The sequence below is a fragment of the Synchiropus splendidus genome, chromosome 2 (genome assembly GCF_027744825.2).
Source record: "Synchiropus splendidus isolate RoL2022-P1 chromosome 2, RoL_Sspl_1.0, whole genome shotgun sequence".
Taxonomy (NCBI): domain Eukaryota; kingdom Metazoa; phylum Chordata; class Actinopteri; order Syngnathiformes; family Callionymidae; genus Synchiropus; species Synchiropus splendidus.
This window is the reverse complement of record NC_071335.1, coordinates 38,738,075-38,748,595: the sequence shown is the minus strand read 5'-3', so window position 1 is coordinate 38,748,595 and position 10,521 is coordinate 38,738,075. Positions and strand designations below refer to the sequence as shown.

The 10,521-nt window shown below is 41.4% G+C and overlaps 1 protein-coding gene across 2 annotated transcripts; it reads left to right on the top strand.

Moving 5' to 3' along the window:
* Positions 1-4,218: 4,218 nt before the first annotated feature.
* Positions 4,219-10,442, top strand: LOC128754515 (short coiled-coil protein A). 2 transcript variants are annotated; one of them, XM_053857198.1, is made up of 4 exons: positions 4,219-4,398; positions 7,788-7,856; positions 7,939-8,019; positions 9,408-10,442. In XM_053857198.1, the coding sequence occupies exons 1-4, from the start codon at positions 4,341-4,343 to the stop codon at positions 9,548-9,550; spliced, it is 351 nt and encodes a 116-aa protein (XP_053713173.1). In that variant the 5' UTR covers positions 4,219-4,340; the 3' UTR covers positions 9,551-10,442. The 2 variants fall into 2 exon arrangements, with proteins under 2 accessions (XP_053713173.1, XP_053713175.1); XM_053857200.1 differs by lacking the exon at positions 4,219-4,398 and adding an exon at positions 7,117-7,214.
* Positions 10,443-10,521: the final 79 nt, after the last annotated feature.

Here is a 10,521-nt window from a genome sequence, read left to right as displayed (position 1 = left end):
GGTATAAGAAAGTCTGGTTATCTTGTCAAATCCCTGGCTGCATGAGTAACTGAAGATGATAAGATTCCTGCTTCATACCGCAGCACTGTTACCTCAATGTCACAGATCCAAACTCACAATCTATTGTGTGTCCTCCTCACTATCCACTGATATGAAATACCTTCATATCATGTCCTCTTCACCGATCAAAAAGTGCATGCAGCCTAAGTATTATTTAAGCAACAAGTTCCTCAGTTTTCCTCAGTGCAGTTGAAATCAAAAGAGCCAACTGTAACTGTGAGATTTTCCTGTCTACCTAGTAAGACTGAATACAATTCAGTTGAGAATTACGGGTCAAACTCAAATGTTCAAACATCTAAACTGATTATTGGCTCGTCATTTCGATAGAGGTTCTCCACTCCACCAGCAGGACAATTCCTCCTCCTGTGTTTGGATTTGAGAGGCAGGAGAAATGTTGGGGGGTGGCAGCAGGGTGGGAGCATGTCCAGTGAAGCTCATAAACCAACAGACAGATGCTTGCAAACCGTGGAGTGGATTCTGCATGGAACGGCATAGCCGACCCTTGCTATTCCCTCCATGTCCTCAGTAGCTAGTCTAATAGCCTCCATGCTGTTTAGACTCAGGACTGTTTATTTGAATCTAAAAATGTGCTATTCCCTTACAAAACCAACATATTCTGTAATTTCTGTTAATTTGTTTCTGATTTATTTTGCTCACAAATGCCAACAGCCTCATAACCTCATTGTTGTGCTGCATTCCTTAAAATCCACGGTTGTCATTTTGCTATTTCTTTTTTTTTTTCCAGGTGAACCTGGACTCTGAAGTAAGGTAAGGTAGATTTTATTGTCAATTCTGCAATATGCAATGCATATGGAGCATTGAAATGTCACTAAGAATTAAGTCAAAGTTTTCAGCCACTGGTTCCTGGAAGCTGCCGCTATGCTAGGAAGAAAACAGCTCTTTGAGTAACAAATAAATTGTCTATTGGAGATTTCTACATATACTATATACACAATATACACAAAATGGAAGTTAGAGAGAGCAAAATAAAAGCGAATCATGACACAAAGGGTGTTAACATTGTAACAGACTGTGTGTGTTTATTCCTGTCAATATTGTTTTGATGGGTAAGTTGTGTGTGTGGGGAAGAGTTTTGCCTGGGAAACTTTGAGGGCGTGGAGTGTGACGTTGAGGGCCCCAAAAGCGTGATGTGCCGACGGCATGATCCACGACTGAGAACAATCTTGGATTCCTGTGCCTTCTTCTTTTGTTCAACATTGAGACAGTCAATCACCACTATTGGGATTCATGACTATTCAAAGCATGACTACCCTTTCCGGGGTGTTGTGGAAGGAGCGGAGGTGGTATATTCTGGTGCTACAGTATCGTGAGTGAGTGAGAGTTTTCGAATGTCTGTGCCTCCACTTTGTGATGGGCCAGTGAAGAAGAATTTTGTGGACACCTGGAGTGTAAATGGACAAACTTTGGACACGTTGGGTCCTGTTGATGCCACTTTTCGTTTGGACTCAGTTTAATGGAAACACACTTTCCACGTAACACTTGTTATGAGAAGAATGGGGAATTTCCGTAGGCTTCTTAAATGGTCATCACTTTCGCTGCGTAAACAATGAACCGAGTTCAGTAGATTGTCATCTGCATGGTGGTCCGGCAGCAGCACATTTCTCTGAGCCGGTGTGGGAAAAAGCAAGACAATCCTATTATTGGCCATTTATGTTGAGAGACATAACGTGGCGATGTGAGCAGTGTGGACCTTGTTAAACTCGCAGGTGTCCGACGCCCAAGTATAGAGCTCCTATGGGTGGTTCAGAGATGATGGGACCTTCTTTGTATTTGGCTATTGATATATTGGAGCTGCCTGTGACATCTCAGGGTAATCGGTACATTTTGTTGGTTGAGGTCTACTTTACCAAGTATGCCACACTGTATTCGCTGAGAGACCACACAGCACGTACCGTGGCTTTCCAAAGGAGTATTTCAGATAAAATTGAAGACACGTTCTCTATAATCAACTCTCAACCCTCTCATCATTAAGAATCAGGGAAAACTAAATATATAGATTCTGAACGCTAATTTGAGCCTGGCTTCATTTCGTTTAAGATTATTTAGTTGAATGAGTACGAATTGTGTCTGAGGTGTACACACAGTTTTTTTTAATATCAGCACCTTACTTGGCTTGAGAGGACACTTAAAAGTGTTCCCAGGAGTAGCGTGGCAACCTCACACAAGATGGACACTGGTGGTGTTGCTCTGCTGTGGGCTTCTACATTTTAGACAAGATACAGCCTCAGACTCAAAAATTCTAAGCAAGCAAGTATTTAATTGGAAAAAAGAAGGGGACGCAGTGCACAAGCGATGATGCAAACGATAGCACGAGGTGGCTAACATCGCAGAGCCAAAAACGACCACAAATTTGGGTGATATTTTAGCTGAAATTAAGTCGGTGGCCAATCATATGATCAGCGTGGAGACATCAGTGGGCACTTGACTGAGCATTATTGAGGCTTACCTACAGACTTCCCCCCGCTGGAGATTGAGGTCTCGAGGTCTGGCTGCAACTCCAGACAAACCTTCGAGAAGGTGTCCTGATACACTTTTAGCGTACTCACAAAGAGAGGCGATACTCCAAGCTGTTTTAAGTAAGAAAAAAAAAAAATCCAGTATGGAGGATGTCGACTTTGTTTGTACCCCCAACTTATGGAGATTCTACAGAAGAGGAGAGAGGTCAACGCAATGGAACGGGCGATGGCCAGTCTATTAAGGGCGATTTCACGCAGAGTGCTCTGTCTCGCGCGCTGTGTCTCGAGACAAAGCGCAGAGTCCGAGATGTGAACACAAGTGAGTCGGGTTTTGGCGGCAGACTTGATCTCTGCTGGAGAGCTGCACCTTGTCTTGGGAAACTCTCCACAGCAGGTGAGCTTCTCACCTCAGGTGACTCGGTGCTAGATGCTGGAAACTACGTGTAAGGTGCATGAAGCCAGTGTGAAACCGCCCTAAATGAGGAAAATTCACTTCATGGAGGATGCATGCTAGTTTGTGATCATACAAACTGATGAAAGTGAATTCTCTCCATTTGGAATATATGAACATTTATGTTGACTTTGTGTCAGAGTTGTTTGAAAATAAGGTGAAATAAATTTTCGTTATGTTTGCAAGCACTATATTTTATTTTTGAAGAGTTCGTTTACTATGTTAAGCATAATATAATTTTATTAAAACTTACATTTTATTTAGTTTTATGTTCACCCCTCATTATTCACTTAGGGTCTGTTCGATGGACTTTAATATATGGAGGCCTATTTCCGCAGGTAAAAAAAAAAAAAAAAACTGGGAGAAAAGCAAAAAAAAACTTGGTTTTCTCCCAGTGTGTTTTTTTTTTAACCTTTTTTTGCGGAAATGGGCTTCCATACTTTAAAGACACATAATGACGGTCCTGAAAGAAAAAGCCTTCTTCTTTTGTTCCACATTGAGGCTGCTCGGTTACAGTATAAACAAATGGCGGAAGTCATAGGTGTTTTTAATATAGCATCAACTTCCAGAACAGTAATTAGCTCCACTACCACTCCTACTCACATGCAGTGTCAACGATTGACCATCAGAGGTCAGTGTTCCATCACATATGCTCAACCTCACATTTCAGCAGTTGCAAAAGTTGTATATGTATTTAATATTACTACAACCAAACAGGATCTGATTGACGAGTTCTTTTTTTCTTGTGGAAAAAAAGCTATTTGTGTCAGGTGTGTCTTCAAGACGACAATGAGAAACAGTCAAAAACCCGTGAAAAGTAAATGTAGAAAATGTTTTATATTCTAAAGGGCCCATTGTGTGACGTTTTTCTCCTCAGTATTCAAAGCTCACATGCTAGTATTGATGTGGTCAATATTTAACTGTCATGGAATGAAAGGATGGATAACTGCAATACAAGTCGACTTACTTTCAATGATTCAACTCTTTATAGTCTTGCGTGATTCAAAATACGTAACACGTTTAAGTTGAACCTTGCATTTATGCAAGAGTGTTTGTGTTTTATGCTGCTTACATGATGTTACTGATTTACAAATTTTACTCATTCACATATTTCCTGTTGGGGCAGTCCCGTCCGTGTTTGCGTACCACGTTGCCATAGTGATGCAGTCCCTTGACACCTTTGTAACTTGATCTACCTGTCAGGTAGGGCAGGTAACCATGACGACATGAATCGTCCAGGCAGTTGTCTGTGTGTGTTTGTCCGCTGGGAAAGAGAACAAAGCTGAAGTCATTTCAGTGTTTGTATTTGTGAGATAAAACTTGGTGTTAAACAGGCACGTGACCGAGGAGTCATGGATTTGGATGAAGAAGACGGGACTTTTACCAACATATCACTGACAGATGACACAGGTTAGTGCTCATTAGCTCTCAAGAAAACTAGCTTGGAAGAACACGGAAGTGGGGTGTTGTGTCTGAATATTATGCTTTAAATATGTTTTAACTGTTAAATCCATATTTCAAATATTTGTGAGATTAGCTTGTTTAAACAGGGAAGTTACAGAGTGTGGCTCATAAATTATGTCAAGGGACAAAGTTTGATGGAGTCAGATCGACTCTCATGCCATAAAGCTCATGTTAGTAGCAACCCATGAGATCCTCAGGTCCTTTGAAGCACAGGCCTCTGGAGGGCACAAGGCGAATCTCCCAAGACGTATATGACACGTCATCTGACATGAGCTCTCAGTGATCTTTCTGTAGGCTCAACACCATATGGTGAGCTACTTAATGACGATATAAAAAACTTTATTTAGTACTAGTATGACAGTTCCAAATGCATGCAGAAGTTGTAACAAACTACATTTCCTCAGGGACTGTCAGTCTGACAGCACATGTAGTGCTGCAAGGTGTGCTTGCCAAGTTGCTTCCTCCTCCCGGATAGTTGCTCAACTTTGTGAAACTCTAATTTGAGTGGCAGGATTGTGTCAAGAAGAGCTGAAGTGACATTTAAAATGTCTTACAACTGTGATTTTGAAAATGGTTATTCACTCTCTCGTTTGGTCTCACAGTTGACAGTATGATCCCAGAGAGGAGGTCGAAGAAATCCATGCAGAACCAGCTGGACTGTTCTTTAATGAACGCAATAAAATGACAAGCGGACACTGACACGTTTGTTAGCAGCTCAAAAATAGGTTCCTCACATTTGGCAACACACCAAAGACCTGCCGTAAACACAAAGAATGACTTACAAGTCAGTCACAAACTGTGTAATTTCTGCATTTAAGATTTGACATTTGAAACATTTCATGGCAAACATTCCCACTGGGACATCTAGCAGCCATCAGCTCTATCTGGCAGAAAGGACCTGAACTGACACCCTTTGAACCTAAAAGTGAATCCCACCACATGGAAGCCTGCTTGTTATTCTTTTTTACGAGTTTAATTGTGATCTTATTATTTTCACCACTGCTTTTTCTGAGCCTACCCATATGCAAAAAAAGGTTCTTTTGAAACCAATAGACTGTTATTTTATATGTTTGGCAATGATTATTTTCAGGGTATGAATGTCCACTCTGGTCTGGGCTTATGGTCAGTCTGTATTTTCTTCTTGGACTCCTAAGTAAATGATCGCCATTGAGTTTGTAAACTAGTCCGGAGTCGCGACTCAGGACTTTCAGGTTGCCCAGATAACACTGGGGTGTCTAGAGATTCATTGTACTAATACCGAGAGAGCCAGACTCAGTGGTTTATAGCTGTCCAGTGTGAAACGTACCATCACAGAAAATATGAAATTAATACATTTACAATTGTTGAATTCCTGTCTCTTTTTGAGTTAATGGCCTTTATTTCTTTCTTATTATTTGTGGGTGAGTGCATTCCTAGGGTGCTCTAGCTTAATTCTAAAGCAGTGGCATTGATGGCAAACTGCGGGATTCTGCAAAATATCATCATGAATTCATCAGTGTTATTCATCAAATTTTGTGAATTTGAAAATGTGCGTAGAGTGGTCCAGTTTAATTCTAGAGCAGTCCCATAACAATCAACGAGTTGTACTTTCTTAAACAATGCACCGTATTTCTGTCTTTTACTTGGTGCAATGTTGAATTGATGATTTGCGTTTTGGTGCGGGCTTGACTGCGGTACTCTACACAATTGTTCCAGTGAATCATCAATGGAGTTCAAAGAAGGTAGGAGGTGTTTCAAGCCTATTGCTTGAATTTTACAAAGTACTTTTATGTAACTATTTCACATTTATCATTAGCTTTGCCTGGTTTAGGGTAGAGAGTCATCATGGCGCAGGCTGGAGGAAGAATACTGGCCCCAAACGATCCCATAAGCATTTGTAAAAGTAGAGACCTTCATTTTGATCCAAATTTCAGATCAAAGTCGACTTGTATTCCATCCGAACCTGATGACTTACCTGGAGACATTTAATTGCAATTCTTAATTCCGCCAGGGAATTCCTCCCAGGTCTGCGTCTAAAGATTCACTATTTGCGTGTGACATTTTTGCAATATCAAAGTTTTTCAGGAGTTTATCCAAATTTGTTTATTTCAGGTCTGGTATTATGTCTCCATTTTGTGACTGATGCCCAAGACACGTGGCAGCAAGGATGATAACAACAACAACAAAAATGGAGGAATCCCTGAACAAATTCTTATACAAATATTAAAAGAGCTTTAGTTTAAATAAGGTGACATAAAAACTTGAATATAGCCACCATCATGACTTATCGTGCTACTGCTTTGGCTGCTTTGATATATATATATATATATATATATATATATATATATATATATATATATATATATATATATATATATATATAGAGAGAGAGAGAGAGAGAGAGAGAGAGAGAGAGACATATATTCAACGTTGAATCCAACGTTGAAACAATGAGCTATCTATCCGGGAACGGACATGGGAGAGTCGGCTGGGAATTTTCCCCTTAAAATGAATGCCTTCGTGTAAGACTCTCCCAGCAAAATTAAAGCACGTGACTTGTGGCGCTTTATTAATTGTATAATAATAACAACAATGGCCAGTGGCTGGGCGCATTCCCGATCATAATGGCCTGGAAACGAGCGTGAGTCCCTCCAGCCGTCCCCACGAGTCACGCCGCGTCCTCCCACCAGTGAGGTAGCGATGACGTCAGCGTCACAGTCATCATCTTGTTCTCTGCACACAGCGCGTCTGTGATCTCGGTGTCTTTCTTTCCCTCAAGTCGGGTGAGTTTAACCGCATTCACCAGAAAAGCGAGAACCAACGGCCGCGAGTTACTACAGCTGTTTTCCAAGCGCGTTCCTTTTGAGGAAACTTGGCTTCAGACGCTAGCTCCATCACTTAGCTCGCTATGCTAGCAGCAGCCAGCCCGGCCCGAGTCCTGGTCGGTAGGCTTGGTTTGATTTGAGAACAAACAAACACACAACCATGTTTGTTTGTTGCCACAATATGACACGTCACAACCCCCTCTTGTTTCTTCGTATGTCAGCATTAAGGGGTTTATCTGGCCACCCAGTGTGGCTGACAAACGCTTCCACGTTCGAACAACAAGACGAGTTCTTTCCGATATGGCTCTTATGTATGCTACATACGAGATCACGATGCCTTCTTATGTCCACGTCTGGATTGGTCTCGCAAACACAAACTGAAACTACCCAGTGCTACGCCGTTCAGTCGAATGTTTCAACTTCCGGAGAGTGACCGGGACATTTTCAGTGAACATGGCGGAGTGCGCCTGGATTTGTGATGTTACCAACCGTCTGACTTCATCTACTGAGCAGTGTGTTCTACTCTTGCAGTTACCTGTGGACCTGCAGCCCTGCATTCTAAACAGGACACGCTCTTCATCATGAACTGTGACATCGATGGTGCGGCTGACATGAAAAGAGCGTACACAGTAAAAGCGTGTTCATATCAGTGTCTGAGTTGTTGTTGTTGTTGTCCATCCAGGAGACATGGAGAACCAGGTGGAGATGGAGGAGAAGACACGGTTAATCAATCAGGTGTTGGAGCTGCAGCACACTCTGGAAGGTAACAACATGTTGAGAAATATGTTTCATAATGCAAAAAGAAGTTCAAGTGATTGCTCTGTTGAGTTGTATGAGCAGAATGCATGGCTGTAGTAATGAGAGGCACAGGAGGATCTTCACCCTATTCCTGACTACGTCAATAGTGGACACACAATCATGCACAAGTCTCACCTTTTAGTTCAATATGTTTTACATCACGCCAATATTTTTTCATTTAAATTGTTGAAATGACTCACCCTTGTTTCAACTCAAATGTACCTGATGCAACTGTATCTGCCTCATTGTCAGCCATGCATACTTGGAACCCAAGTTCTACAAAAATCGTGTGACAATAATAACAAAGGAAATGCATTTGTCAGCCGCCCATCTTCTAAAGTGCATCTTAGCAACAGAATGTATGGATTAGAAAATCAGTTCATCATAAAATATCAAATGAAAATGTATCTGGTCCGTACAGCTGATCTATTGCATACAAAAAACACACAAAAACAGTGACATGTTAAATGTGTGATAATAATAATAATAATCATAAAAATGTCTCTGGTGGAGAAATCATATGTCTTCTTTTGTGCATTCTTGCTGGTTTTGGGTACGTATGCATCTTGTTTGTGTCGCGTTGTTACTTTCCCACCAATGTATCTTAGCATTGTGATACAAAACATGAAATCCACAGTAGTTCCAAATGCCAGCTTGTGTTGCACTGCCACTCTGAAGGGTCTCTGAGTGTGTCACTGAAGATATGCAGAACCAGTATTTTTTATTTTTTTTTCTATAGTCCAGATGGTTTTTAGGTAGAGTTGAGCAGATAATTTCGGCAGGAAGTCAGTTGATGAAAAGTTTTCAGTTCTGAAAAGTTATTTTCAGACTGTGAATCTGGTTTTACTTGGATGGCAAGCATTGGAGGGAGAGGAAGCGTGTGAGCTGAACAGTCCAAGCAAGCGAGTGCAGGTTATCATCTATGAAGAATGGCCAGAAATATTTAGTTAAAAGTTAAATGTCGATAAATGGAATGTAAAGTTGCCCATCATACATAGTTTGATTCCTGAGTGCACTGAACTCTGACTAGTGTGGAACGTCTCATTACAGATAAATGTAATGTTACACCCCGAACTGACAAATCTAAAAAGGTGTGTCAGGAAGTGTCCAATATGCCAGGTGCCTCTTTTAATTCTTAAGAGCTAATCCTAATCTGGAACAATTTGTTACTAACATTGCGGTGCATCAGCCGGATTGATCAGTCTGACCCTGCAATCATTGCAATTATTATCCTACCCAGAACTGTGTGTCGAAACCTGTTTAGAACTGTCAATCTGCTAATCTGAGGAGTCTGGGAACAAAGTGCATCGTTGGTGTGACCCCAGTAAAATGGGTGAACTATTTTCCCCGCAGACCTGTCCGCCCGTGTGGATGCAGTCAAGGAGGAGAACCTCAAATTGAAGTCAGAGAACCAGGTCCTGGGTCAGTACATCGAGAATCTGATGTCAGCCTCCAGCGTCTTCCAGACAACAGACACCAAGAGCAAGCGGAAGTGAAAAATGAGTCTGTGTCTGGCTGCTGCTAATAGGAGATGCACACGGCGTGGAGAGGAGCTTCTTCTCAGCAGACCTGGCCTCTACTGAACCATCCTTCTTCTAAGTTGCTGTTGCAGAGTAACACTGCAGTGATTCCGGTCTGTTCAGAGGCAGTGTCTACTCCATCGGTGGTGTCCACCTTCTAACCATCTTATTTTACCTCTTGTATTTTCAGTTTTTGTGGTATCTGGTTAATAGTTTAGCTGTTTAACCTGCTTGGTTTAATTTGAGGGCATTTTCCAAGACAAACTTGCACGTGGCTCCTTCCTCAAATTAGCATGCCGGCAGATTAAAGCTACTAAATTTAGCAAGTACTATTAATATTAACCCAGAATCTTATGACACTTAATTTATTTTTGTAACGTATTTTGTACTTCAGCTGTCAATGTTTTTTGTCTTCATTTTAATGCTAATGTTAAACAGTATTGTCAGTTAGTGATAGACTATGCAGCAGATGACGCAAAATGGTTGTGGATATTTCACCACAGAAGAAGCACAGAAGCAAGTAGAGAAATTCATCTGGAAGCTCCTCCTGAGTTTTTATTTACATGGCTTCAAGACAAGACGCAGTTTAGATCTTCACATTGCTGAAAAGGTGGAGTATACACGCGATAACACTGATGGTATTCTACTTTTGATTGGTGCTGATGCTTTCTTGGTCGTAACGGGTGAGAGAAGCTGGAGGAGAGCATCCACTTAAGTGCAGAGGGTTAGAGTGTTATTGATCTGGTCTTGTTTGCTGCAGAATGGATTTTCCTCCGGGTGAGGCTGCTGCACCCTCTCACAACTATTGTTTCCTTCCTCATGTGATGCATTACAAATTGTAAATTCTGTAATAAATGTAAGTTCATGTGATGTCATGACTCTGTCGTGCGGATTATATAACCCGCCTCCACATGTGCTCCTCACAACCCCTGCATCTCCATTTAAAA

What these genes read in the sequence shown, in the direction of transcription:
- LOC128754515 (XM_053857198.1), top strand. Translation starts at nt 4,341, where the DNA reads ATGGATTTGGATGAAGAAGACGGGACTTTTACCAACATATCACTGACA. An exon ending in ATCACTGACAGATGACACAG is followed by an intron (nt 4,399 to 7,787) that starts GTTAGTGCTCAT and finishes CTACTCTTGCAG; the next exon opens with TTACCTGTGGACCTGCAGCC. An exon ending in CATGAACTGTGACATCGATG is followed by an intron (nt 7,857 to 7,938) that starts GTGCGGCTGACA and finishes TTGTCCATCCAG; the next exon opens with GAGACATGGAGAACCAGGTG.